The sequence below is a fragment of the Psittacula echo genome, assembly GCF_963264785.1.
Source record: "Psittacula echo genome assembly, chromosome: 27".
NCBI lineage: Eukaryota > Metazoa > Chordata > Aves > Psittaciformes > Psittacidae > Psittacula > Psittacula echo.
The window spans coordinates 1,549,294-1,576,931 of NC_137762.1; the positions used below are offsets into that span (position 1 = coordinate 1,549,294).

Genomic DNA, 27,638 nt, shown 5'->3' on the forward strand with positions numbered 1-27,638 from the left:
CCTTCCAGCCTTTTCTCTCCTCACTTCCCTTCCTGGCTAGTTCAGCCTCAGGGGTCCCTGCTGCCTTGCGTGATGAACTGAGTTCTAGTTGTGTAGCCTGTTGAAGGAGCCCTGGCGTTAGGGTTAGGAGTCCTGTTAGGACTGGAGCCCCCTTCTCACCCCTGCTTTGCCTCCGCAGTGGGCTCCAACAAGTGCCGTGTCAACAACGGTGGCTGCAGCAGCTTGTGCCTGGCCACGCCGCGGGGCCGGCAATGTGCCTGCGCTGAGGACCAGATCCTGGGGTCGGACACTGTGACCTGCCAGGGTAGGATGCCAGCGGGCAGAGATCCTTGGTGGCATCTCCATGCAGGATGCTGCCAGTGAAGGGGAGGGTTGGGTTGTTGTGGGCAGGGCCGTGCTTAAAGGAGAGGGGTGAAGCTGTGCTGGTGCCTCCTCCATCATGTGCATGGGCACCAGTGCCTCTCGACACAGGGCTGTCCTCGCTGCTGCCCTGCACTGGGTTAAAATCCTCCCTTCCCTTTGCTTTTCTCTTGCCAGCCAACCCGTCCTACATCCCCCCTCCGCAGTGCCAGCCCGGGGAGTTCGCCTGCAAGAACAACCGCTGCATCCAAGAGCGCTGGAAGTGTGATGGGGACAACGACTGCTTGGACAACAGCGACGAGGCCCCGGAGCTCTGCCGTGCGTAGCTGCCTCCTGTGCGGTGGGGTCGTGGTTTATGTGCTAATGGGGCAGCAGGGTTTGGGTTGAGATGTGGGGCCGGGCAGCCGGATACCTAAGACGGGAGCAGGCTCAAGCAGTTGAGGGGGGGAACGCTGATGAGGGTGCCTGCATCCCTGCCTTCTCCTGCCTCAGTTTTTCTCACCAGCAGATGTGGAGGGGAATGGGGGGGGGATGAAGGGCAGGTCCTGAGCTTGCATCCCCCCTGCAGACCAGCACACGTGCCCCTCTGACCGCTTCAAATGCAAGAACAACCGCTGCATCCCCAACCGCTGGCTCTGCGATGGGGACAACGACTGTGGGAACAACGAGGACGAGTCCAACTCCACGTGCTCGGGTGAGGAGCCTGCCTCATCCTTAGGGAACAGCAGGGGAGCTCACGCTGATGTGTTGGTCCACAGCTTTCATTGAACACAGCGTGCTGCCCACCTTGCAGCCTGTTTTGCCTCGCAGGGGGGTTTGTTCCCACCTTTCCCCTTGCAAAGCTCCTAAAGCTCTGTCTCTCTTCCCTGGACCAGCTCGGACCTGCTCCCCCAACCAGTTCTCCTGTGCCAGTGGTCGCTGCATCCCCATCTCCTGGACGTGTGACCTGGATGATGACTGCGGGGACCGCTCCGATGAGTCCGCCTCGTGTGGTGAGCATCCTTTGGGGATGTGAGGGCTGGGATGGAGGGGGTCACACGCACACACACACACTGATGGTGCTTCTGCCTCCTCCGCAGCCTACCCGACCTGCTTCCCCTTGACTCAGTTCACCTGCAACAACGGGCGCTGCATCAACATCAACTGGCGGTGTGATAACGGTGAGGAGCCACGGCCCCACTGCGGCCGAGGGCACGGCGAGACCAGACGCAGGGGTGCCAGCCCTGGTCCTGCAGGGGCCATTTGAACAGCAGAGCCCATGCCCTGGAGGGAGGAGGCATTCACTGAAGCTGGATCCGCATCCCTCATCCATGCTCGTTTTCCTTGGGTGCCGCAGGCACAGCCTGGCAGGGATCATTGCAGCAGATCTTGGTGCTCTTTGTGAAGTGGCCAAAGCTCTCCCCCAGTGTTTGGGATGAGCGTGGAGCAGCCTGCGCTGCGCAGCCAGAGCCTGTAGCCCCAGGGAAGGCAGGAGAGGTCTCCCAGTGAGCTCACATCTGGCCTCACATCTGCTTCCAAGGCCAGGCTGGGAAGGGAGGGTTTGCCCCGAGGTTGCTTTCCCTCCCCACAGGTTTATTCCAGCAGCTCTGCATCCTTAGGTCTAATTGATGGCTTCAGAGCAGGCGAGAGCCATTCAGAGCTGCTGGTGCTGGGGGTCAGCAGGGAGCTGCATGGGCAGCCCCAGCTCCGAGCCACCCCAGGGACCCACCAGTGCTGGCAGCCACAGGAACCAATGCATGGAGCATCCCATCAGGCACCTGCGTCTGCTCTCGCCTCCCCAGGCCGCTCGGGTGCCTGTGCATCCCCTCTGTGTGTGTCCCTCTTCCATGTCAGTGTTCACGTCCCGGTGTCAGCGCTGGTTTGGGGCCACCCCTCTGTGCGTGTGCTGTTGGTGTTTCGTTTGTCATCGTGCCCACTCTCCTGTCTTGGTTGGTTCTGTGTTTCAGAAAAAGATTGTGGGGATGGCTCTGACGAAAAGAACTGTCCAAAGCCTACCGGTTAGTGCATAGATCAACATGCACCAGAACCCCCCCAACCTGGCCCCAGGCAACCCCCAAACCTGCCCCCGCTCTGTGGGCTGCTGCTCCAGACACTGGTGATGCCCCTGTGCTGGGTACCAGGGAGCAAAGCTGCCGGAGCTGGGGATGGTGAAGCAACGACAGCATCACCAGTGCCATCATCCCTGTGCCCATCACAAGCTCCCCTGTGTAGGGGAGGGAGAGGCATCGGGAGGTAAAGGCTCATTCCCAAGCCCATGCAAGGCATCTGCCATGGAGCAGAGCCCCAATAAGCCAGGCCAGTCCCTTGCCTTGTGCAGGGCAGGCAGAGGGGCCGCATTGCCATTGTCCAGCACTATCAGACTAAAGCTCCCTCTGCCCATCAGTGGGCAATGGGTGTTCCTCCAGGCAAGAGAAACCCCCCCAGTTGGCCATTCGAGCCCAACCTGCCCATGGATGCGCTCCATACAGGAGTGCACCATCACCCAGCTCCGCTCCCCCAGGGAGCAGAGCCGTCCCCGTGCTGCTGGTGCCCCCCCAGGTACATGGCTGATCTATGCAGTTTCTGTGTCTCATTTTCTATGTGCTTTGCTGGTGCTGTGGCGGGAGGCGGGGGGCCGGGACCTCTCTGATGGAGGGTCCAGCACCGAGGGGCCGCCCATCACCCCATGTCCTGTCTGTCGGTGTGGTCCATCCCCATCCCTGCTGTTCCCCCCCTTCCCGTGGCTGCCTCCCGGGGCAGGAGGGGGGGTCTCTGCCTTCCTCCCTCCTGCTGTGCCTCCACCAACCCTCCCTCCTGGGCACCCTCTGAGCCTGTTCCTGCTCCCTTTTCCCCCTGCAGACAATGACTGTGGGGATAACAGCGACGAGGCGGGCTGCAGCCACTCCTGCTCCAGCAACCAGTTCAAGTGCAACAGCGGGCGCTGCATCCCCGTGCACTGGACCTGCGATGGGGACAATGATTGTGGGGACTACAGCGACGAGACTCACGCCAACTGCACCAACCAGGGTGAGTCCCATGGGGATGGACCAGGTGGAGCATGAGCTCTGCTGACATCCTGCCTAAGCACTTCCAGGGAGGGAATAGCGCAGCATCCTCTGCCCACCCACGTACCGCGCTCCTGCATCTCTGGGTGCCCCCAACCCTTCCAATGCCTGAGCCCCCACCTCAGTATCCAGCTCCTGGGGGCAAAAGCAGTGAGCGGGTGTATGTGTCCCCCCCATAGCCACGCGCCCGCCCGGGGGCTGCCACACTGATGAGTTCCAGTGCCGGCTGGATGGGCTCTGCATCCCCATGCGCTGGCGTTGCGATGGCGACACGGACTGCATGGACTCCAGTGATGAGAAGAACTGCGAGGGGGTCACCCATGCCTGCGACCCCAATGTCAAGTTTGGCTGCAAGGACTCAGGTGAGGGCACATGGGATGGGGGGAAATGACTGCCCCCGTCTGGGCCGGGCTCAATGGGGACAGGGGCAGTGGTGGAGGGACACGAGCTCTGGGTGCTTTGTCTTCATTAGGGACTGCAGTGATGGGACAAGGGGTGATGGGTTTAAACTGAAAGAGGGGAAGTTCAGGTTGGAGATAAGGAAGGAGTTCTTTACTGTAAGGGTGGTGATGCACGGGTGCACAGTTTGCCCAGAGCAGTGGTAAATGCTCCATCCCTGGCAGTGTTCAAGGCCAGGTGGGATGGGGCTTGGAGCAGGCTGCTCTAGTGTGAGGTGTCTGGGCCCATGGCAGGGGTTTGGAACTGGAAGAGCTTTAAGGTCCCATCCAACCCAAACCATTCTGATTCTAAACAACATCATCCCTGCATCTGCGCCCCGCGGCAGCCCGCTGCATCAGCAAGGCCTGGGTCTGCGACGGGGACAGCGACTGCGAGGACAACTCGGACGAGGAGAACTGCGAGTCGCTGGTGTGCAAACCCCCCTCCCATACCTGCGCCAACAACACCTCCATCTGCCTCCCCCCCGAGAAGCTCTGCGACGGCTCCGACGACTGCGGGGACGGCTCCGATGAGGGCGAGCTCTGCGGTGAGTGGCTGCGGAGCCGGGCGCTGCGGCACTGGGGCTCCCCAATGGGGACCTGACGAGCGCATCCTCTCCCCATAGACCAGTGCTCCCTCAACAACGGCGGGTGCAGCCACAACTGCAGCGTGGCCCCGGGCGAGGGCATCGTCTGCTCCTGTCCCCTGGGGATGGAGCTGGGCTCGGACAACAAGACCTGCCAGATCCAGAGCTACTGTGCCAAGCACCTCAAGTGCAGCCAGAAGTGCGAGCAGGACAAGTACAACGTCAAGTGCTCCTGCTACGAGGGCTGGATGCTGGAGCCTGATGGAGAGAGCTGCCGCAGCCTGGGTGCGTGGATGCAGGGGATAGGGGGGTCCTCCCCTTGCTCTTGGAGGCAGCAGCATCAGGTCCTGGGGGAGAGCAGACCCCTCGCTGTCCCCACCTCGCACAAGCATCCCTTTACTGTGCGGGGCAGTAGATGGAGCTGGGGCCAGGGACCAGGGTCTGTGCCCTGCTTCTGACCCTGCCCTGCTCCCCCCAGACCCCTTCAAGCCGTTCATCATCTTCTCGAACCGCCACGAGATCCGCAGGATTGACCTGCACCGGGGTGACTACAGCGTCCTGGTCCCCGGGCTGCGCAACACCATCGCCTTGGACTTCCACCTCAACCAGAGCTCGCTGTACTGGACTGACGTGGTGGAGGACAAGATCTACAGGGGAAAACTGCTCGAGAATGGGGGTGCGTAGCCATGGAGGCACGGAGGAAGCTGGTGGGGACCAGATGGGTGGGAAGGCAGGGATGCAGGTTGGGATCGGGCGCTGTCCATGGCTCCTTGGCACCCTGCAGTGGTGCAGCTACTGGAGTCCACAGCCCCTGTAGCGATCCTGTTGTGCTCTCTGAAGCTGCTCATTATGTAGGAGTTAATTAGAATTCCCAGCACTTCCCTCATGGTAATTGCAGCCCAGCAGCTGCGAGCACAAAGCCAGGCTCCCTCCCCATCAGTGCTGCAGAGCAAATGGGCAGTGAGAACCCAGCCAGGACCACAAACATGGGGCTGAGCCCTTTGGGATTCAGGCCCCATTTGGGGATGAAGCAGGCCCCTATGGAGCTATTCAGGAGCGGGGTGTTCAGGAGTGGTGGGGAAGAGGCACCAACCTGATCCTGCCCGGTGCTGTGCCCCACAGCTCTGACCAGCTTCGAGGTGGTCATACAGTACGGGCTGGCCACCCCCGAGGGGCTGGCCGTGGACTGGATCGCTGGCAACATCTACTGGGTGGAGAGCAACCTGGACCAGATCGAGGTGGCCAAGCTGGACGGCACCATGCGCACCACGCTGCTGGCTGGGGACATCGAGCATCCCCGTGCCATCGCCCTGGACCCTCGCTATGGGTAAGGCAGGAGGAGCCGTCGGTCCCCAGGGCAAGCATCCTTATGGTGTGAAGCCAGGCTTGGGCACACATCCCGGTGCAGGCTCGGGAGCAGGGCTCGTCCCCGTGCTGACAGTCCCTGCGCGCTGTTCCCTGCAGGATCCTGTTCTGGACAGACTGGGATGCCAGCCTGCCCCGCATTGAGGCTGCCTCCATGAGCGGCGCGGGCCGGCGCACCATCCACAAGGAGACGGGCTCTGGAGGGTGGCCCAATGGGCTCACTGTGGACTACCTGGAGAAGCGCATCCTCTGGATTGATGCCAGGTGGGACCAGGGCACTGCCCCACAGCTGCCGTCCCCTCTGGGACCCAGCCCTCGCAGCTCCTTCCCCATTGCTCCTGTGTTGTGCTGCCATTTGACTGCTGGGCTGGGAGCTGAAGGCTTTGCTCTGTGGGGTCTGTTTGTGTCTGCAGCACGTCCCAGCCTTTGCTCTGGGTTTTGTCCTCTGCGGGGGCTCTCATCACTGGTGTAAATCGTCCTCCTCCGCAGCATTAAACAGAGCAGAGGAGGCGGCTGCTTCAGCCCTTTGGGGTTACAGACCTGTGCTTGGCTCTGCTGTGCACAGGTCAGATGCCATCTACTCAGCCCTGTACGATGGGACGGGGCACATTGAGGTGCTGCGGGGACACGAGTACCTGTCGCATCCCTTCGCCGTCACCCTGTACGGAGGGGAGGTCTACTGGACCGACTGGCGCACCAACACACTGGCCAAGGCCAACAAGTGGACGGGGCACAACGTGACGGTGGTGCAGAGGACCAACACGCAGCCTTTCGACCTGCAGGTCTATCACCCCTCCCGGCAGCCCCTGGGTGAGCCCTGGGGGGGCACAGGCAATGGGATGGGCTGTGAGGAGAGCGGGGAGAGCAAAAGGGGTGTTCTGGGGTGATGATGCTGAGCGGTCCCAGCTCCTCAATGGGGCAGGCTGAGGTCTGCGAGGTCTGCAGCTCTTTAGGGCCCCGTGGAATAGGGACATTGCTGAGTCTTACCCCCTTTGCAGCTCCCAATCCTTGTGAAGCCAATGGGGGCAAAGGGCCGTGTTCCCACCTCTGCCTCATCAACTACAACCGTACGTTGTCCTGTGCCTGTCCCCACCTCATGAAGCTGGACAAGGACAACGTGACCTGCTATGGTAAGGGTCTGTGCAGGCCACCATAGGGTGAGGAGGGGGTGTGGGTGCTCTGGAGCTGGCTCTGCAGACCCCACGACCACCCCTCTTGTTCTCCTTCCTAGAGTTTAAGAAGTTCCTGCTGTACGCGCGGCAGATGGAGATCCGCGGCGTGGACATCGACAACCCCTATTACAACTACATCATCTCCTTCACGGTGCCTGACATCGACAACGTCACCGTGGTCGACTACGATGCTCTGGAGCAGCGCATTTACTGGTCTGATGTCCGCACCCAGACCATCAAGAGAGCCTTCATCAACGGCACTGGTGTGGAGACCGTCGTCTCTGCGGGTGGGTGCGCATGAGCATCGTCCCAGCAGAGCAGGGCAGAGGCTTTGGCTCCAGGAAAGCGGCCCTTCCTCTTCCTCTGAGCAGCATCCCAGCCCCATCCTCACTGCTAACAAGTCTCCTTCCTCCGTTCCCTTTCAGACCTGCCCAATGCCCATGGCCTCTCCGTGGATTGGGTCTCCAGAAACCTCTTCTGGACCAGCTATGATGCCAACAAGAAGCAGATCAACGTGGCTCGGCTGGATGGCTCCTTCAAGAACGCAGTGATCCAGGGGCTGGACAAGCCTCATTGCCTGGTGGTTCACCCCCTCCAGGGGTAAGTGATGCTGCAGACCTGGGGGTGGTCAGGCCAGGGCTGTGGGAGCAGGAGGAGGTGTATGTGCAGGCACACGTGTGCACACGCGTGTGGAGGTGCAGGGAGCAGGTTGCTCTCCCGATGTGTCAGAGCGTGTAGGAGGTGTGTGAGAGGAGCCGGGGGCTGTGCGGGGTTGTCAGCAGCAGAAGCTGTGTTCCTGTGCACGCCAGCCTGGCTGCACCGGTCCCACACCAGTGGGGATGCTGCAGGGCTGTGCAGTGAGAGGGGAGAGGGATGGAGAGCAGGAAGGGCTGGGGGGGCAGCAGAGGTGCGTGGGGGCTGCTGTGCTTAATGTCCCCTCACTGGAACAGGAAGATTTACTGGACAGACGGGGACAACATCAGTGTGGCCAACATGGACGGCAGCAACCGCACTCTGCTCTTCACCAACCAGAAAGGGCCTGTTGGTACGGACCCCCCCTGCACCCCCAGTACCACCCCACAATACCCTTCCTGGGCCTAAAAGCCTTGAGCTCCGTAGGGGTTGGCAGATGGTTTGTGCTGGGTCACCCTGACCCCATGTGCCTGTTCTCTGCATCACCCCATCTGCTCTCCTGTCATCCCACCTCCCACGTGGTGATGGATGGTCCCCGTGTGCTGGACGTTGATGGTCCTTTGCTTTGTAGGACTGGCCATTGACTACCCTGAGAGCAAGCTGTACTGGATCAGCTCTGGCAACGGCACCATCAATAGATGCAACCTGGACGGCAGCAACTTGGAGGTGATCGAATCCATCAAGAGCCAGCTGAGCAAGGCGACTGCCCTGGCCATCATGGGTGAGAGCTGGCACGGTGATGGGTGCTGTTCATGAAGCCCTTTCCTGGCCCTGCCCAAGCACAGGCTGCTCGTGGCCACCTCATCACCAGTGCAGGGGATGCTTCTCCACCAAAGGCTGAGCTCAGGCCCCTTTCTCCAGGCTGTAAATCCATGTGGATCCACTGCTCTTTGCTCCTGGGGTGGGAGGGGATGGGGGAAAGCTGCTGCATGTTCCTGTCTTCTCCTCTCAGGTGACAAGCTCTGGTGGGCTGACCAGGCCTCCGAGAGGATGGGTACCTGCAATAAGAAGGACGGGACGGAGGTGACGGTGCTGCGCAACAGCACCACGCTGGTGATGCACATGAAGGTGTACGACGAGAGCATCCAGCAAGGTGAGCACCGGGCTGTGCAGTGGCCGGGGTGCCAGGAGGGGCCAGAGCTGGACCACGGTGACCTGGTGGTTGTCTGAGCCCATCCTCAACCCCTTCTCTCCCCACGGCAGCTGGAACCAACCCCTGCAGCCAAAATAATGGGGACTGCTCCCAGCTCTGCCTCCCCACTTCCGAGACCTCCCGGTCCTGCATGTGCACTGCGGGCTACAGCCTGAAGAGCGGGCAGCAGTCCTGTGAAGGTGAGCACAGAGACCCCCCCGTGCCTGCTGCGTACCGCAGCTCTGCTGTGCCGCGTGGTGCTGTGCAGCCGTGGAATCACAGAGCCATAGAATGGTTTGGGTTGGAAAGGGTCATCCAGTTCCAACCGAGAGGACCACCCTCAACCGTGTTACCCAAGGCTCTGTCCAGCCTGGCCTTGAATGCTGCCAGGGATGGAGCATTCACCACTTCTCTGGGCAACCCATTCCAGTGTCCCACCACCCTCACAGTAAAGAACTTCTTCCTTACATCCAACCTGAACTTCCCTGTTTGGGTCACTGGGAATGGGTCTGGGAAGTGTTCGCTCTGCAGATCCCTGTTCCCTGCCAGTGTTGCCATCATCTCCCTTGGGAGGGAAGAGCCTGGTCACTGCCAGGGCCTCTCAAAGGCTGTTTGTGTGCAGAATGTTCCTGGTGTTTCGGAGGGCGCTGGCAGAGCTGCTGCACCATCTGGGTCAGGGCAGGGACTGAATAACAAGCACTGCCCTGACCCAGATGCGGTGCGGAGCCTTTGCCAGCAGCGCTCTGCAGAGGCATTGCTCGTGCCTCCCTTGTGTCCTGCGTGGCTCAGAACCCCCTGAATAGGGGCCTTGCAGCATCTAGGGGGTCCAGGACAGGGCTTGCTGGGACACAGCCCCTTTGCAGAGCTGGGCAGGGAAGGGCTTTGAGGCTGTTCATTGTGTTGCTGCCCCAGCCATCCGCAACCTCATCCCGGACTCTGTTCCCTGCCCTCTTTCCATAGGGTTTGCCATCCCTCCCCCTGCCCAGCGTGGCAGTAAAAGCCACCCTTTTCCTCCGTATGCTCATCCTCATTAGTCCCCATCGTGCAGGGGCATCCCTCCCTCCTTGAGAAACCACAGTGCTGCCCGTCTGAGCGTCACCCCCTGCCATCTATGTTACAGGTGTTGGCTCCTTCCTCCTGTATTCAGTCCATGAAGGGATACGAGGCATTCCTCTGGACCCGAATGACAAGTCAGATGCTCTCGTGCCTGTGTCAGGAACCTCCTTGGCCGTGGGGATCGACTTCCATGCAGGTGATGCAGGGGCTGGGAGCAGGACAATGGGGCTTGAGAGGCTGGGGAGTATGAGGGAACCATTCCTCTGTCCTACAGCATCTCCCCTCAGCAGCTTCGGGCGAGGGAGGGATTTAGGTCCTCACACTGGGGCCTTGGGGTCTGTGCTGCTCTTGGGGTGACCTAGAGGTGGTCACTGATGCCCACTCTCCTGCCTGGCAGAGAACGACACCATTTACTGGGTGGACATGGGCCTGAGCACCATCAGCCGGGCCAAGCGGGACCAGACGTGGAGGGAGGACGTGGTCACCAATGGCATTGGCCGTGTGGAGGGCATCGCTGTGGACTGGATCGCCGGTGAGATAGGGCTCTGGAGCGGGGAGGAACGGATGGGATCAGGGCTCATGGTGGCGTTCACCATCCCTTGTCTGCAGGAAACATCTACTGGACCGACCAGGGCTTTGATGTGATCGAGGTGGCCAGGCTGAATGGGTCCTTCCGCTACGTGGTCATATCACAAGGGCTGGACAAGCCGCGGGCCATCACGGTCCATCCAGAGAAGGGGTGAGACGCTGCAGCTCCAGCTTTGGCCACTCACAGGGAGAGGGGAGTTGTTTGGATCCAGGGAAGGATGGGGTGTTTGTGCCTGCTTTCTGGGCTGCATCCAGCTGAATGCAGCGCTCCTTTCCCTGCAAGCACGTGGGATCCTGGCGGAGCAGCAGGATTCTGGTGTGGAGGGATGAGGGGGAGAAGTGTTTGTTCCAAAGGCCCAAGGATGCTGCTTCTGGCCAGCCCCTTGGTCACATCCATGCTGTCCCCTGCAGGTACCTGTTCTGGACAGAGTGGGGGCAATACCCCCGCATTGAACGCTCACGCCTGGATGGCACCGAGAGGATGGTGCTGGTTAACGTCAGCATCAGTTGGCCCAATGGGATATCCGTCGACTACGAGGTACAGTGTGCCCAGAGGTCCCTAAAGCCATGCCTCTGCTGGTGGGACACGGCTTTGCCAGGGCCAAGGGAGCTCCTCTCCAGTTCAGGGAGGGTTGTTCCAAAGGAACTCTGTGGTGGGAGATGCGGAGGGTTCCTTTGTGCCACCCCAATGCACTGCTCCGTTGCTGATTCAGCTGCTTTCTCATCACGTCAGGATGGAAAACTTTACTGGTGCGATGCCCGGACAGACAAGATCGAACGGATTGACCTGGAAACGGGTGAAAACCGAGAGGTTGTTCTGTCCAGCAACAACATGGACATGTTCTCCGTGTCGGTCTTTGAGGAGTACATTTACTGGAGCGATAGGTACGGGGCCCAAGGGATGCGGTGGTGTTGGGGGTGCTTCGGAAGATGGGTGCTATGGGTCCCACCACAGGGTGCTGCTGCATTTGGTCCCATGCGGGTCACTCAGTGGCTTCATCCTTTCTTTAGGACTCATGCGAATGGCTCCATCAAAAGAGGCAACAAGGACAACGCCACCGAGTCGGTGTCCCTGCGGACGGGGATCGGCGTGCAGCTCAAGGACATCAAAGTCTTCAACCGGGCCAGGCAGAAGGGTGCGTGCGGGAGCAGGGGATCAGCTTCCTCTGGGAATGGGGGAGCAGGGAATAGCGGCTGAGCGGGACCATCCTACCCAGAGCCCCCCTCAACCCCCCTTTTCCTCCCCAGGCACCAACATCTGTGCTCAGAACAATGGGGGCTGCCAGCAGCTCTGCCTGTTCCGTGGCAACGGGCAGAGGACGTGTGCCTGTGCCCATGGCATGCTGTCCGAGGACGGGGTGAGCTGCCGGGACTACGATGGATACCTGCTGTACTCGGAGCGCACCATCCTCAAGAGCATCCACCTATCAGACGAGAACAACCTCAACGCGCCCATCAAGCCCTTCGAGGATGCTGAGCACATGAAGAACGTCATTGCCTTGGCCTTTGACTACCGCTACGGCTCCAAGGGCAGCAACCGCATATTCTACAGCGACATCCACTTCGGCAACATCCAGCAGATCAACGACGACGGCACCGGGCGCAAGACAATTGTGGAGAGTGAGTGTCGCAGGGCTCTTTGAGCCCTCACACCCCTCCTTTGTGCTCTCCCCATCCTGAACTCCCCCTTTCCTCACCCCAGATCAATGTGGTTTGGTGTTTGGGAGGCGTTTGGAGTGGTAAATGTGAAGGGTTCAGCTGCGAGCTCTCTCCTAGAGCCTCTGCAAGGGGCAGCAGCCTGTGCTGGAGGACGCGGGCGTCAGGAGCAGCCTTGCAGAGCTTGTTCTGGCACGCAGAGCGTATCACGAGGCTGAGGCGCGCACGTGGGCAGGCGCTGCTCTAGAAACAAGGCACTGCAGCAAACCTGGGAGCTGCTCCCTGTTTGCCTTTGACTTCCAAGACGGAGCCGTTGAGCCTGAGCAAACCTTGCCCCGTCCTCACCTCCAGCCCCTGCCTGCCCTCGGATGGTTGCACTGGCTCCTGCAGCAATTGGAGAGCCCACATCTGCTGCTCTGCCGCTGGGGAGCATCTCCAGCAAGGGTTATGGATGTGCTTGCTAATGAGGGTGTTCGCATTTGGCACTTGGGATGGCCGCTGTCACCGAGATCAGGAGGGCAGGGCCCAGCTCTCACAGATGGTTCATTAAGCCTTTTGCTGGTCGCTACGGGGGAAGGATGGGTGAGCAGTTCAAGCGCCTGGCCTGGGAGCTGGAGAGAAGGACTCCCTGGTTGGCCACGAGTCTTTGTCTTGTCACCTTGTGCCTCTGGGTCTCAGCCCTCCCTTGGCAGAGGGAGAACCTTCCCCTTGCCAGTGCAGATGCTGTGGGGACAGGAGGACCAGGCCTGGCCAGTGCAGGGCTGATGGTCAGAGCACGAGTTCAAGCCCTTGTTTTGTCACTGGTGAACATTCCTCAACCTTCCTTTAAGGAAGTGTCATTGCTGGGTTGGTAAAGCCCAGGAGGCTCCTCAATGAGATGGGGGGGTCCCATCTCACCCCTTAGCACAGACACCAGCCCAGTCAGGTGGTGTTAAAGCAGCCAGAGCCTCTGAGGGGGTGCAATTAGAAGCAATAACTTCAGGCTGCCGAAGAAGGTGCATCCAGGTGTCATGGCCATCAGTGGCTGATGTGCCCCTGGCCTGTATCTCCCCTTGCAGACGTGGGCTCGGTGGAGGGGCTGGCGTACCACCGCGGCTGGGACACGCTGTACTGGACGAGCTACACCACCTCCACCATCACCCGCCACACCGTGGACCAGAGCCGCTTGGGCGCCTTCGAGAGGGAGACGGTGATCACCATGTCAGGGGACGATCACCCCCGTGCCTTCGTGCTGGATGAGTGTCAGAAGTGAGTGTCCATGCGTAGTCCATAAGGCCAGCATCCAGGACAGCCCTCCATCGGGCTGGAAGCACCGGCTCCCAGCACAGACAGTGTTGGACCCGTGGAGGAAAGGTCCTCACACATCATTCAGCATCCCAAAGTCCCATCCCCTTCCCTGCCTGGCTGGTTTCAGGGGGTACCACGTTTCCCAGCTGGCTGCAATGGCCTCATTTGTCCCTTTCGCACCCCACAACGTCCCATCCATCCCAAAGTCCCTGGAAGCCCCACAGCAGAGGGGTGTGCTGAGCCAATGTGGATGTGACTGAGAGTTGGGGCTGTAAAGCCATTGCGTATCTCTCTCTCCCTTTCCAGCCTGATGTTCTGGACCAACTGGAATGAGCAGCACCCCAGCATCATGCGTGCCACCCTCTCTGGTGCCAACGTCCTCATCATCATCGACCAGGACATACGGACACCCAATGGGCTGGCCATTGACCACAAGGCTGAGAAGATCTACTTCTCTGATGCCACACTGGACAAAATCGAGCGCTGTGAATACGATGGCTCCCACCGCCACGTGAGTGCAGGGATGGGGCTGGTGCGATGTCCGAGGGCACAGGGGACCCACAGGGACTGGCTGCCTATGGTTTGGTGTCCCTTGTGCTCATGGTGTGTCCCTGTGCCACAGGTGATCCTGAAATCAGAGCCCGTGCACCCCTTTGGCCTGGCTGTCTATGGGGATTACATCTTCTGGACGGACTGGGTGCGCAGGGCTGTGCAGCGAGCCAACAAATACGTGGGCACGGACATGAAGCTCCTGCGTGTTGACATCCCCCAGCAGCCCATGGGCATCATTGCCGTGGCCAACGACACGGACAGCTGTAAGGATGCGGAGATCCCTGCCTCTGCCCCCTCTCAGCCCCATCTCAGGCAGTGCCAGGGGAGGGAGAACCCATCCCATCAGTCCTGCCATTGCCCCTTCAGGACCCTCACGCCAAGGCATTTCCATCTCCAAACCCTGTGCAGGCTGGAGGGTTCCCTGTTTGCGCTCTTTGAGGGCATCCTCCTTGCAAGAGTGGGCGCCCCAACCCTGTGCATCCCCATAGTGCCCCCTGAATTGCCTGGGGAGGAGAAGGGGAAGGGGCCACTGGGTCTGCCCCTGGCGTGACCGCTCCCCCTCTGTCCTAGGTGAGCTGTCCCCGTGCAGGGTGAACAACGGCGGCTGCCAGGACCTCTGCCTGCTCACTCCCAAGGGCCACGTCAACTGCTCCTGCCGTGGGGAGCGTGTCCTGCAGGAGGATTTCACCTGCAAAGGTGATGGGGACGTGGAAGCGGGAGCTGGTGGGGATGGGAAGGGCAGGAGAGGCCGGTCGCTGACGTTCCCCCCCCTGTCCTTTCCAGCCCTGAATTCCACCTGCAACGTGCACGACGAGTTCGAGTGTGGGAACGGCGACTGCATTGACTTCAGCCGGACCTGCGATGGCGTCGTCCACTGCAAAGACAAGTCAGATGAGAAGCAGTCCTACTGCAGTAAGGTTCCTCCTCTTGCTGCTTTGATCACACACACACATGCACCCCCAGCACGTGCAGGCACCCAGCTCTGGCTGGCAAAGGGAGACAGGGATCCTGAGTGTCTTCTTGTGTCCCTTTTGCCCTCCCAGAGATGGGTCCATCCGGGCTTTAAGTGCTCCAGACTGTTCCCAGTTTTGGGGAGCAGGATGGAGAGTGGAACACCTTGAGCTGACCCAGTGGGGCTGCAGCATCCCTTGTCTAACCCTGACCTGGAGGGGTCTCAGCTGGGCAAAGGCGATGCTTCACCCTGCGATGCTGCCGGCACAGGTTTAAACATGGGATGCTGCCGGCATAGGGAGCCTGTCTGCTAACCCTGCCTGCTTCTTCTTCCTGCTGAAGGGTCCCTGAGGAGCTGAGACAGCCTCACCCTCACCTCCTCCTCCTTGTCCCCCCTTGCAGGCAGCCGCAAGTGCAAGAAGGGTTACCTGCACTGCATGAACGGGCGCTGCATCGCCAGCCGCTACTGGTGCAATGGGGTGGACGACTGCGGGGACAACTCAGACGAAGTGCCCTGTAACAGTAAGGATGCTGCCTGGCTCCTGGCCAGCCCTTGCCAGGGCTCTGTCAGCTGCCTGGGACAGGGACAGCAGCTTCGGGAAAGGGTTACCTTGAGCTTGACAGGATCAGAGCAGAGCCAGGGCTTCATGGAGAGTCCGAGGTTTAAATCCTGCTCATGCTGCTTGTACTTTGTGAGCTCAGTCCCTGACAGCTGGGGAGGAATTGCTCCTGAGCGTTGCCACGCAGCGCCCAGAGCACAGCACCTGGGAGAAGCAGTCAGCAGGAGGAGCACAAATCGATGGCCAGGCGCAGCATCGCTGCTCCTCACGGCTCCCGTGCTCCCCTGAGCGTCCCTGCAGGGCTGCTTGGTTCAGAACCAACAGGGAAGAGCAGGAGATTCCCTGAGCTCATCCAGCTCCAGGCAGAGTGTGCTGAGCTGGGGAGGCACCAGGTCTCAGCCAGAAGGACACCAGAGATGGGGGTACAGGATCAGTCAGCCCATAGCTGGGCTGGGCACTGGGTGTATGGGGGCTGCTGGGTCCCCCCCCCAGCCTCATCCCCTGTGGGGCTTCCCCCTTACAGAAACCAGCTGCGCTGCCACCGAGTTCCGCTGCCGGGACGGGACCTGCATCGGGAACTCGAGCCGCTGCAATCAGTTCATTGACTGCGAGGATGCTTCGGATGAAATGAACTGCAGTGAGTGCCCCAGCTCTGCCCCTTGCTCCCAGCTCTGCCCTGATGGAGCTGCTCCTGTGCTCTGCGCCTGTGGGTGCAGCTCTGGGTCCCTGCACCGTGTTTCAGTCCTTGGGATGAAGGAGAAGGGGCCTGCCTCCTGTCCCGTCACCATGTCACTGCATCCCTCCGTGCCGTGCTATTCCCTCACCACCCCATAGCCCATCAGAAGTGCTTAACGTGGTCCCAGCAGCTCTTAGGGCTGATGCTCAGTGCTGCTCTTGGGAGGGAAGGGCTGGTGGATGCAGGCGAGGGCTGATGCTGCGTGGTGGGACCAAAGGGCACCCATCACACGGGGCTCCTGGTGTGGTTCCTTGCAGCCGCCACTGACTGCAGCAGCTATTTCAAGCTGGGGGTGAAGGGCACCACGTTCCAGAAGTGTGAACACACGTCCCTGTGCTACGCCCCAAGCTGGGTGTGCGATGGGGCCAATGATTGTGGAGACTACTCAGATGAGCGCAACTGCCCAGGTGAGTGCAGGGAGAGGAGAAGGGGGCTCGGGCCTGGGAGAACCAGGGCATCCCGATGGGTGATGCCCCTTTGGGGTCCGTTTGAGTGGTGGCACACTGGGACCATGGTCCTGCGTGGAGGGTGCTGATGGATGCAGGATCACAGAGGGCTTTTGGGGAGGAAACCTTTGGAGCCGGGTGGTTCTGGGTTGGGAGGAGGCAGGATGTGTCCCCAGCACCCTTCTGGATGTTTCCCTTCACAAACCAGGCGGGAGGAAACCCAAGTGTCCAGCCAATTACTTCGCCTGCCCAAGCGGGAGATGCATCCCCATGACCTGGACCTGTGACAAAGAGGATGACTGCGAGAATGGAGAAGACGAGACCCACTGCAGTGAGCGGCAGGGTGGGGAGAGCAAGGGACATTAGGGTGATGGCATGGGGTGGCGAGCGCAGGCATGCGGCAGGGGAGGCAGGGCCCTCTCTGACACCCCTTTGCCAAGGACCAGGCTCCAGATTCTTCCCTCTCTATGGTCTTACACCAAAGCTTGGGCTTTTAACTGTGACCAATGCGTTGCTCAGTGCACACACTGGTGCTCAGGGGCATTTTGAAGGTGGTCAGTTATGGCTCCCTTGGTTCATAGTTTCAGTTCCAACCCCCCTGAACAAACCCCAGCCATTGCTCAGGAGCTGGGGAACATCTCCAGCTGTAGAGCAGGGAATCCCCCACTGGTCCTGTAGCTCCAGTGCCCATCACCGTTGCGTCCTTCCCCCTGCATTGTCTTAGACCTGACCCTTCCTCTCCTCTCCCAGACAAGTTCTGCTACCCCGTGCAGTTTGAGTGCAACAACCACCGCTGCATCTCCAAGCTCTGGGTGTGTGATGGGGCAGACGACTGCGGGGACGGCTCCGATGAAGACAGCCGCTGCCGTGAGTCCGCTCCAGCCGCTGCTCTGACCCCCCTCAGTCCCTGCCTCCATCCCTATGCATTCCTCCCTCTGCCCATCCCTTCTTCCACCCTTGCTTTCCTGTGCCGTGGTCCTGGGTTCTGTATCCCCCTCTCATCATTGGGGGCGATCGGCTTCCTTCCTGCTTCTCCCTGCCCCAGGGCTGACCACGTGCAGCGCGGGATCATTCCAGTGCCCGGGTACCTACGTGTGCGTGCCGGAGCGCTGGCTCTGTGATGGAGACAAGGACTGTGCAGATGGAGCTGATGAGACCCTCGCTGCTGGCTGCTGTGAGTCCCCCATGGGCTGGTGCTTGGCAGGGCCAGAGGCTGGAGGAGCAGAGTGTGGTGCAGGCAGAGCACTCCATCGGGAGCAGATGGGATGCCTCATCCTGCAGCACTGTGGTCGCACCAGACCTGGACATGGGGGCGTCTGGGCCAAAGGCGCCCGGGTGCTGTTCACAGCCATGGGAGGGCAGGCAGGAGAGCAGAGGGGTCTGACGGGGGGGTCTGACAGTGATGCCTCATTGCAGTGTACAACAACACATGCGATGAGCGGGAGTTCATGTGTGGAAACCGCCAGTGCATTCCCAAGCACTTTGTCTGCGATCATGACGATGACTGCGGGGATGGCTCGGATGAGTCCCTGGAGTGTGGTGGGTGCCAGTGGGACTGGGGGTGGGGACAGCGAGGGCTGCATCTCCTGTAGCACTGGGTCTCCTGAGATAAGGAAGAAGTTCTTCCCTGTGAGGGTGGTGAGGCACTGGCACTGGGTGCCCAAAGAAGTGGTGAATGCTCCATCCCTGGCAGCGTTCAAGGCCAGGTTGGACGGAGCCTTGGATGCATGGTCCGGTGTGAGGTGTTAGAACTGGATGATGCTAAGGTCCTCTCCAACCCAAACCATTCTGTGGGACCCTGGAAAAGTCTTCATTATCCTGAACGGGTTCGGGGTGAGGAGAGGGGTTGGATGCTCCCCGCATCGCCTGAGCTGCTGCTGTCCCACAGAGTACCCCACGTGTGGTCCCCATGAGTTCCGCTGCGCCAACGGCCGCTGCCTCAGCAACCGGCAGTGGGAATGCGACGGCGAGTTCGACTGCCACGACCACTCGGATGAGGCGCCCAAGAACCCGCGTTGCACCAGCCCAGGTACCTCTGGGGGCCATGGTTGGGAGCGGGGCCGCCCGGATGCCCCTGTGCTGACCGCTGCCACCTCCCCACTGCAGAGAACAAGTGCAACGACTCCTTCTTCCTCTGCAAGAACGGGAAGTGCATCCCTGAGGCTCTGCTGTGCGACAACAACAACGACTGCGCCGACGGCTCCGACGAGCTCAACTGCTTCATCAATGAGTGTCTTAACAAGAAGCTGAGCGGCTGCTCCCAGGAGTGTGAGGACCTCAAGATCGGGTACAAGGTAAAGGGCCCGCAGGCCGGGAGCATCGGCCAAAGGGATGCTCTCCTGCTCCCTTCCTCCTCCGCAGCATCGTGTCCTGCACCAGCTGGGCAGGGGATGCTCACATGGGCTGATGTCTGCAAGCTGTCTGTGCCCGCTTGTCCCGTGGTGATGCCTGTCACGTCCCTGGCTATGTCTAACAGCGCCGGGTTGCCTCCTGCAGTGCAGATGCCGGCCCGGGTTTCGGCTGAAGGATGATGGGAAGACGTGCATTGACATCGACGAGTGCTCCACCACCTACCCCTGCAGCCAGAAGTGCATCAACACTCTGGGGAGCTACAAGTGCCTGTGCATAGAGGGCTACAAGCTCAAACCTGACAACCCCACCAGCTGTAAAGCTGTTACAGGTGAGAGTGGAGGAGGCAGGGACACTCTTCTGGTGATGCTGCTGGTGCTGGAGTCGGTCACGGTGCTCCACGAGACAAAGCTGCTGCCCCTGGGCATATGGAAGAGAGCTGGGAAGCAGTGGGGCAGGGAGGGAGGTGGGACCCACATCCCTGACACCTCTCCTGCCTTCCCTGTGCAGATGAAGAGCCCTTCCTCATCTTTGCCAACCGGTACTACCTGAGGAAGCTCAACCTGGATGGCTCCAACTACACGCTGCTCAAGCAGGTTTGGAAGGAGCTGGGGGTTGGAGAAGGGCCCCGTTACTTGTAGGTGCTGCAGGAAAGGCTCTTCCAATGCTTCTCCCTTCCTCCCAGGGGCTGAACAACGCGGTGGCGCTGGATTTCGACTACCGGGAGCAGATGATCTACTGGACTGATGTCACCACGCAGGGCAGCATGATCCGCCGCATGCACATCAACGGCAGCAATGTTCAGGTGAGGACTGAGGCAGCCCCAGCCTGGGCCATTGGTCCTCACCCATCTCCTGCCCCAGGGACGCCACCAGTGACTGCGTGGGGTCATCACTGAGCTCAGGGCATCAGCCTAGGTTGCTACGGGGTGTTCTGCATCCCCATCCCAACCAGACATGGGCTCCACGCTGCCCCAGAGCAGTGGGTGGGAAGGGAGGATTGAGGAAACGGAACTGGCGAGGACCGTTAGGGAGGACCAGGAAGTGGGATGCTGGGGGTTGGAACTGGATGATCTCAAGGTCCTTTCCAGCCCAAACTATTCTATGGTTCCATGTTGTCATCCCCGAGGAACCAGGGTGGGATCTGCTTCTCCTGTCCAGCCCCAACATCTCTGCTTTCTCTCAACAGGTCCTTCACCGCACTGGCCTCAGCAACCCCGATGGGCTGGCTGTGGACTGGGTGGGAGGCAACCTGTACTGGTGCGACAAAGGTCGGGACACCATCGAAGTGTCGAAGCTCAACGGTGCCTATCGCACTGTCCTGGTGAACTCGGGTCTGCGTGAGCCCCGGGCACTGGTGGTGGATGTCCAGAATGGGTGAGAGCCTGGGGGACCTGCACCTTCTCCTCTGTGCCCTTCTTCCATCTTGCCGTAGTCCAGGAGGCTGGGAGATGGGATGAGGTCTTCCCTCCTCACCTCTGGAACTCTTGGTTGCTTCTCCCTACCCATCGCCTCGGTGCAGCCACGTGATGGGCACTCACTGCTGTGGCTTGGGCTGGACTCAGCCTCCCTCTGCTCTTCTGCTCCATCCCCAGTTACCTGTACTGGACAGACTGGGGGGACCACTCCCTGATCGGGAAGATTGGCATGGATGGCACCAACCGCAGCGTCATCGTTGACACCAAGATAACTTGGCCCAATGGCCTCACCCTGGACTACATCAACAGCCGCATCTATTGGGCTGATGCACGGGAGGACTACATCGAGTTTGCCAGCCTGGATGGCTCCAACCGGCACACAGGTGAGAGCACCGGGGTCCCGGGGTGCCACCAGGACTGGGTATGGTCCCCAGCTCCACTGAGCAGGAGGAGAGGTTTGTTCCTTGGAAGGGGTGGTGTGAGGCTGAGCCTCCCGTTCCCCTTGTTGCAGTGCTGAGCCAGGACATCCCGCACATCTTTGCCCTCACCCTCTTTGAGGATTTCATTTACTGGACCGACTGGGAGACCAAGTCCATCAACCGGGCCCACAAGACCACGGGCGCCAACAAGACCCTGCTGATCAGCACCCTGCATCGCCCCATGGACATCCACATCTACCACCCCTACCGCCAGCCTGACGGTGAGCTGAGATGTGCCAGTACCAGGCTGGGAGAAGGGTCTCGAAGCTGAGGGTCCCCTGCCTTGGTCTGACCCATGGTTGTGTCCCCGCTTCCCCCCGCCAGTTCCCAACCATCCCTGCAAGACCAACAACGCTGGATGCAGCAACCTCTGCCTCCTCTCGCCGGGCGGGGGGCACAAATGTGCTTGTCCCACCAACTTCTATTTGGGCAGCGATGGCAAAACCTGCGTCTCCAACTGCACGGCCAGCCAGGTAACAGCCCTGCCTGCCCGGCCATGCCCTGTGCTCTTGTGCTGGGGTTTCAGCAGGTCCCAGCTCCTCTGCGTGCGCTCATGCTGTGCATCTGGTGTCTGCAGGCGCAGGCAACACCTCCCTCCTGTGGCACTCACCAGCACACACAGACTGCAGTCGTTTGGGGGTGCCCAGGGGGGCCAGAGGGTATCTGTGGGTCGAGGTTCTTCCCCCAGCTCAGGATACAGCATCCTGAGGGGATACAGCCTGGGAAGCGGGATAAAGCCTTTGGGGTCCTCCCTCCCTGTGCCCTCACAAGCGTGGGTCTCTCCATCGCAGTTTGTCTGCAAGAACGACAAGTGCATCCCTTTCTGGTGGAAATGCGACACAGAGGACGACTGCGGGGACCGCTCGGATGAGCCGGAGGACTGCCGTGAGTGACCGCAGTGTCCCAGCACCTCGGCCATGCGCTTGCCACCCCTCCAGCATCGTGTGCTGTGCAGAGCTGCTGGTCCCCCCCAGCTCCACGGCTTATCTGGCCTCAGGACGGTGCTGCTGCTCCCTGCCTGCTCCAGCATAGGGGAGAGTCACTGTATTAATGGGGCTTAGGGAACAGGGGGGATAACAACAGCTCTCAGTTCACTGCCCCACAGTTGAGTGCTGAGGACCCCAGAGGGGAAAGTGGGAGGTGAAGGTTTGCCAGGGCACACGTCTCACCCTGTCTTACTCACCCTGCAGCCGAGTTCAAATGCAGGCCAGGGCAGTTCCAGTGCTCCACTGGCATCTGCACCAACCCGGCCTTCATCTGTGATGGGGACAACGACTGCCAGGACAACTCGGATGAAGCCAACTGTGGTAGGTTCCCCATCTGCTCCTCACAAGCCCAGTGTCCCAGGAGAGCAGAGGTGCAGCGGGTCAGGTCCTGAGCGTGCTGCCTCCCCTTTCCCAGATATCCACGTCTGTCTGCCCAGCCAGTTCAAATGCACCAACACCAACCGCTGCATCCCCGGCATCTTCCGCTGCAACGGGCAGGACAACTGTGGTGATGGAGAGGATGAGAAGGATTGCCGTGAGTGTGGGGCTGGGAGCCACGGGGAGCGTGCGCGGTTGGGGTGAGGAGCTCAGTGCTGCATCAGATGCGTGTCTTTGGGTATTGGCTCCTCTGGGCAGAGGCTTTCTCCTTGCCTCTGCCCACTGTCGCCCTGCAGGCACTCCTGCTTCCTAGTGGAAATGAAATCCTTAAATCCCTCAGAGCGCAGGGTCAATATTTGCAGTGGATTTGCACTGAGCCTATTGCACAGCTGAGGGATTAAACGGGAACAGGGGCAGCTCAGGTTAGATATAAGGAAGAAGTTCTTTACTGAGAGGCACAGGTTGCCCAGAGGAGTGGTGAATGCTCCATCCCAGTGTTCAAGGCCAGGTTGGAGGGGCTTTAGGCAGCCTGGTCTAGTGTGACGCATCCTTACCCATGGCAGGGGGTTGGAACTGGATGAGCTTTAAGGTCTCTCCCAACCCAAGCCATCCCATGACTCTGATCTGCATCCCCTGCTCAGTGGGGTGGGTTTTGTGGGGCTGTGCCGCACTGCCTCTCCTGACTCAGCTTCTCCCCGCTGCAGCGGAGGTGACTTGTGCTCCCAACCAGTTCCAGTGCGCCATCACCAAGCGCTGCATCCCTCGTGTCTGGGTGTGCGACCGGGACAACGACTGTGTCGATGGCTCAGATGAACCTGCCAACTGCAGTAAGAAGCCTGTGCGGGGATGGGGGGATCCACACTGAAACCGGGAGCTCCCCAGTGCCTTTGTGTGCTGCGGGTCCCTGTGGTCAATGGGTGATGGTGGTGATGATTCTGCCTTGATCTGTGCCTTTCTATGACCTCTCCCTGCCTGAAACGGGGGGATCTTGCCCTCTGTGTTCCAAGCAGCGATGCACAAGGTGTTCATCAGCCCTGCCCATGCTAACCCCACTTGTGTCATCTTGTGTGTCCCCCCCCCCAGCACAAATGACGTGTGGCGTGGACGAGTTCCGCTGCAAGGACTCGGGCCGGTGCATCCCAGCGCGCTGGAAGTGCGATGGGGAGGACGACTGCGGGGATGGGTCCGATGAGCCCAAGGAGGAATGCGGTGAGCAGGGGCTGGGGAGGTGAGCCCAGAGGGCACCGTGTGGCAGGGAGCCCTATGGCAGGGCAGTGCTGATCCCGTCCCGTTCCATCCCAGATGAACGTACCTGCGAGCCCTACCAGTTCCGCTGCAAGAACAACCGCTGCGTGCCGGGTCGCTGGCAGTGTGACTATGACAACGACTGCGGGGACAACTCGGACGAGGAGAGCTGCAGTATGTGCTGCCTTCGAGCCTCTGCTATGCTGGGAGCTGGTGGAGAGTGGCTCAGATCCCCCCTTCCAGCCTCAATGCCTGCCAGTGCCCCCCAGCTCCAGAGAGGAGCATCAGTGGATGGTGCCAGGTCCAAATGGGACAGGTAGAAGGGAGGAGGTGACCCCGGCATCCACATGGGCCCTGCCACATCCTGGAGGGGCCAGGACAGAGCCAGATCCTCTCCCCACCATCAGCTCCCACCCGGGGCCTGCTGTCTCCCTGCAGCTCTCTAGGGTGCAGCTTTCTGTTTTCTGTTGGCTTCACATCGTGGGGTTGAGTTTGTGCCATTTCACTTCATCTTATGTTTTTCTCCATTTTCACACTGTCGTTACGGGGCACTCAGAGGTAGGTTCCTGCCGAAATCTTTCTAATCCCATGTACAGTCCCTCTAAAGCAAATGAAGACAATAAATCCTAGGTGAGGGCAGAGGGGTCGGGACCGGACAACCCAGCCGGATTTAGCGGGCATCAGCACCAGCTTCTCCCTCCACTGGAGCCACAGTCAGGGAGGGTCTGACCCTGCTGCCTCCACTGCCGGGGCCCATGCATGGCTCATATTCGGCTCCAAAATCCATCCCCTCCTTGACCCTTTCTGCTCCGGCTGGACATTCCCTGCCTCCGTTTTCCCCTATAGCCCTGTTGGCTTCTGCCCTGCGGCCAGAGGGGCCACCTGCCCCACATGTCCTACACCAGAGTGATAGGGAAGGGAAAGATCCCGGTGGGAGACTGCCCTCCTGCAGGCAGATTTGGCACTGGTTGTGTTGGTGTTGGCCCGTTGGGCTGTGAGGGCTCTGTCCCCATGCCATGCAAGGAGGGGACGATGTGCCAGCACTGCTAGACCTGGCCATGGGCAGCAGGGAGCTGTAGGGCTGCTGGAGAATGACCTGGGGGGACCACATGCAGCAGAGAAGCTGCCAGGAGCCGGTCTGTATGGCCATGGTACCCCCCAACAACCCCATTTCCCCGCAGGCAACTGGGATGGGAAGGGGCTGTGAGGTGGCATCAGCCGTGCCCCTCTCTGGCAGTTCCCCAGCTCTGCTTGCACCCCACTCTGTGCCACTGGACCTGTGTCTGTGTCAGCCTGTGCCCCCCTCGCAGCCTGCCTGCAGCTCCCACTGAGGGCTCACCCAGTGTTCTCTGCCCCCAGCACCCCGGCCCTGCTCTGAGAGCGAGTTCTCCTGTGCCAACGGCCGCTGCATCGCCGGCAGATGGAAGTGTGATGGGGACCACGACTGTGCGGATGGCTCCGATGAGGTACCTTCACCCTGTGTGCCGCTATGGGATGGGATGCTGCCCCGTGCGGGGCTGTCCTTGCTGACTGCTGCCTCTCGCCTTTCCCGTGCAGAAAGACTGCACCCCGCGCTGCGAGTTCGACCAGTTCCAGTGCAAGAACGGGCACTGCATCCCCATGCGCTGGCGCTGCGATGCTGATGCAGACTGCATGGACGGCACTGACGAGGAGAACTGCGGCACTGGGGGTAAGGGCAACGCTGTGAGTGTCCCTCGGGGCTGGTTGTCCTTGTCCCTCGTGTCTCCTGTGTCCCCAGTGTGGGTGGGAGCACTCTGGGCATGCGCAGGCACATATCCGAGCGCTGGAGAGCCCCCCAGCTATGCTGTAAATTGGAGCTGTGCTGTAAATTGGAGTGTAAATTGCAGAGCCAGGCTGGGGTTTTGGTAGCCGGGCAGCAGCATCTCACATGTCTCCTCCTGCCCCGTTGCTGTCGCAGTTCGCACATGTCCCCTGGATGAGTTCCAGTGCAACAACACGCTGTGCAAGCCCCTGGCCTGGAAGTGTGATGGGGAGGATGACTGCGGGGATAACTCGGATGAGAACCCCGAGGAGTGCTGTGAGTGATGCTGCGGTGCCTCTCCCCGTTCCCTGGCATGTGCTGCAGGGGCAGCAGTCTGAGGGGTGACAGTCCCAGAGCCACGGGTCCCCTTTGTGCCAAGGGATGGCTCCAGTTGGAGGTGCTGGGGCTGGCTATGGGGAGCGGGGCTGGGCCAGGAACTGGGCGATTGTCTCTGCTTCAGTCTCTTTGCTTTAGTCTCCGGAGCCCGCTCGCCCTCGTGGGACAAAGCCTCCCCGGAGGCAGAGGCCGAGCAGCAGCTCGTGACAAGCGTGACAGCCCGGCTATGGCGTCTCCTTTCACCGTCACCGTTTGTTTCTGTTTGCCGGTGCAGTGAAATTCCAGTGTCCCCCCAACAGACCGTTCCGCTGCAAGAACGACCGGGTATGTCTGTGGATCGGTCGACAGTGCGACGGCATCGACAACTGTGGAGACAACACGGATGAGAAGGACTGCGGTGAGTGGGGCTGCCTACGGGCACCGCTGCATGCCCAGCATCAGCCGGGCAGTGGGTTGCAGAGCCTGGTGTGTAGCCCAGAGGTTGGCATTCGCTTTGCCTCATTGCCAAAAGCGGGCGCCGGTGTCCTTGTCCCTTTCTGCACCGTTTGCACTCAAGGGGTGGGTGCCCATGGACATGGAGCATCACAGCCGCAACCCCTGCTCCCGCAGAGTCACCCACGGCCAAACCCAAGAGCTGCAGCCAGGACAAGAATGAGTTCCTATGCGAGAACAAGAAATGCATCAGTGCCAACCTCCGCTGCAACTTCTTTGATGACTGTGGGGATGGCTCCGATGAGGAATCCTGCTCCCATGGTGGGTGGGCATTGGGGTGGCAAAGGGGGGGACACTGGGGGAGCTGTGAAGGTGCTGATAGTGCATCCCCACTGCAGACCACAAGTCGTACAACTGCACGACCAACACCACCATGTGTGGGGATGAGGCCCAGTGCATCCAGTCACAGTCCACCACGTACTGCAAGTGTCGTAGAGGCTTCCAGAAGGTGCCAGACAAGAATTCCTGCCAAGGTACTTCCCGACACTGATGGATATGGTTTGGGGTCAGGCCATTGGGTTTATGGTTGGGTTTTGCCCCTAAAATGGGGCATCAGAAATGGTGTCCGTGGGGCTTGGAGAGAGATGGGGTCTCCCAAGTGCTGGGTAGCACTGACCAGCCCCTGAGGTGGGCACCCTCCTGTTCTCCTCCTGACTCCCATCTCCCATTACCCAGACGTCAACGAGTGCCTGCACTTTGGGACCTGCTCCCAGCTCTGCAACAACACCAAGGGCTCCCATGTCTGCAGCTGCGCCAAGAACTTCATGAAGACGGACAACATGTGCAAAGCAGAAGGTGAGGAGGGAATGGGGATCCCTCTTCCCTCCCTGCTCCTTCTCCCCATGCACCTCTGCCCACACCAACATCTCCTCTTCCTTCGCAGGCTCCGAGCACCAAATCCTCTACATCGCGGATGACAACAAGATCCGGAGCATGTACCCCTTCAACCCCAACTCTGCCTACGAGCCGGCCTTTCAGGGCGATGAGAACGTGCGCATCGATGCCATGGACATCTATGTCAAGGGCAACAAGATCTACTGGACCAACTGGCACACGGGCAGGATCTCATACCGGGAGCTGCCCGCCTCTTCCACCGCCTCCACCGCCTCCAACCGCAACCGGCGCCAGATCGATGGCGGTGTCACCCACCTCAATGTGAGCTCTGCCAGGGGGCACGGTGGGAGGCACCGAGAGCGGGCTGCTGGCATCCTCTGCCCTCACCTCTTCTCCCCTTTGTGCCCTTCACAGATCTCGGGGCTGAAGATGCCGCGGGGCATTGCCATTGACTGGGTCGCTGGGAACATTTACTGGACAGACTCGGGCCGCGATGTCATCGAGGTGGCACAGATGAAGGGCGAGAACCGCAAGACGCTCATCTCGGGCATGATCGATGAGCCCCATGCCATCGTGGTCGACCCACTTAGGGGGTGAGAGACTCGAGCCCTTTCTCCTTTGTCTCTGCCCAGTCCTCACTCTGGCTCCTCTTGCCAACAAGCCCATCCATGGTGGAAGCTCCCTGTGCCCAGTGTCCGCTCGAGCCAACTGGCTCCT

At 60.4% G+C, this 27,638-nt stretch overlaps 1 protein-coding gene across 1 annotated transcript in view; it reads left to right on the forward strand.

Annotated features, from left to right (window-relative positions):
• LRP1 (LDL receptor related protein 1) overlaps positions 1–27,638 on the forward strand; it is a gene marked incomplete at both ends in the record, with an annotated part of 64,098 nt that overhangs the window by 33,082 nt on the left and 3,378 nt on the right. Inside the window, 63 exons of the mRNA XM_080635623.1 lie at positions 179–304; positions 538–678; positions 929–1,054; positions 1,236–1,352; positions 1,440–1,520; positions 3,199–3,366; positions 3,584–3,766; positions 4,189–4,389; positions 4,468–4,713; positions 4,907–5,104; positions 5,551–5,755; positions 5,893–6,057; positions 6,359–6,603; positions 6,792–6,923; positions 7,025–7,252; positions 7,391–7,565; positions 7,916–8,010; positions 8,230–8,379; positions 8,611–8,751; positions 8,862–8,990; positions 9,911–10,042; positions 10,244–10,378; positions 10,456–10,585; positions 10,846–10,972; positions 11,168–11,319; positions 11,446–11,570; positions 11,683–12,054; positions 13,149–13,338; positions 13,684–13,888; positions 14,000–14,192; positions 14,500–14,625; positions 14,713–14,841; positions 15,283–15,402; positions 15,964–16,077; positions 16,434–16,583; positions 16,831–16,965; positions 17,373–17,489; positions 17,668–17,796; positions 18,039–18,161; positions 18,511–18,651; positions 18,729–18,916; positions 19,119–19,302; positions 19,482–19,567; positions 19,657–19,776; positions 20,160–20,347; positions 20,566–20,771; positions 20,900–21,088; positions 21,192–21,340; positions 21,659–21,752; positions 22,058–22,174; positions 22,269–22,388; positions 22,936–23,058; positions 23,315–23,440; positions 23,534–23,650; positions 24,836–24,942; positions 25,034–25,166; positions 25,416–25,535; positions 25,870–25,992; positions 26,205–26,348; positions 26,426–26,560; positions 26,763–26,882; positions 26,971–27,242; positions 27,336–27,514. Coding sequence (XP_080491749.1) covers positions 179–304; positions 538–678; positions 929–1,054; positions 1,236–1,352; positions 1,440–1,520; positions 3,199–3,366; positions 3,584–3,766; positions 4,189–4,389; positions 4,468–4,713; positions 4,907–5,104; positions 5,551–5,755; positions 5,893–6,057; positions 6,359–6,603; positions 6,792–6,923; positions 7,025–7,252; positions 7,391–7,565; positions 7,916–8,010; positions 8,230–8,379; positions 8,611–8,751; positions 8,862–8,990; positions 9,911–10,042; positions 10,244–10,378; positions 10,456–10,585; positions 10,846–10,972; positions 11,168–11,319; positions 11,446–11,570; positions 11,683–12,054; positions 13,149–13,338; positions 13,684–13,888; positions 14,000–14,192; positions 14,500–14,625; positions 14,713–14,841; positions 15,283–15,402; positions 15,964–16,077; positions 16,434–16,583; positions 16,831–16,965; positions 17,373–17,489; positions 17,668–17,796; positions 18,039–18,161; positions 18,511–18,651; positions 18,729–18,916; positions 19,119–19,302; positions 19,482–19,567; positions 19,657–19,776; positions 20,160–20,347; positions 20,566–20,771; positions 20,900–21,088; positions 21,192–21,340; positions 21,659–21,752; positions 22,058–22,174; positions 22,269–22,388; positions 22,936–23,058; positions 23,315–23,440; positions 23,534–23,650; positions 24,836–24,942; positions 25,034–25,166; positions 25,416–25,535; positions 25,870–25,992; positions 26,205–26,348; positions 26,426–26,560; positions 26,763–26,882; positions 26,971–27,242; positions 27,336–27,514 — 9,637 coding nt within the window. The remainder of the gene's footprint in view (positions 1–178; positions 305–537; positions 679–928; positions 1,055–1,235; positions 1,353–1,439; positions 1,521–3,198; positions 3,367–3,583; positions 3,767–4,188; positions 4,390–4,467; positions 4,714–4,906; positions 5,105–5,550; positions 5,756–5,892; positions 6,058–6,358; positions 6,604–6,791; positions 6,924–7,024; positions 7,253–7,390; positions 7,566–7,915; positions 8,011–8,229; positions 8,380–8,610; positions 8,752–8,861; positions 8,991–9,910; positions 10,043–10,243; positions 10,379–10,455; positions 10,586–10,845; positions 10,973–11,167; positions 11,320–11,445; positions 11,571–11,682; positions 12,055–13,148; positions 13,339–13,683; positions 13,889–13,999; positions 14,193–14,499; positions 14,626–14,712; positions 14,842–15,282; positions 15,403–15,963; positions 16,078–16,433; positions 16,584–16,830; positions 16,966–17,372; positions 17,490–17,667; positions 17,797–18,038; positions 18,162–18,510; positions 18,652–18,728; positions 18,917–19,118; positions 19,303–19,481; positions 19,568–19,656; positions 19,777–20,159; positions 20,348–20,565; positions 20,772–20,899; positions 21,089–21,191; positions 21,341–21,658; positions 21,753–22,057; positions 22,175–22,268; positions 22,389–22,935; positions 23,059–23,314; positions 23,441–23,533; positions 23,651–24,835; positions 24,943–25,033; positions 25,167–25,415; positions 25,536–25,869; positions 25,993–26,204; positions 26,349–26,425; positions 26,561–26,762; positions 26,883–26,970; positions 27,243–27,335; positions 27,515–27,638) is intronic.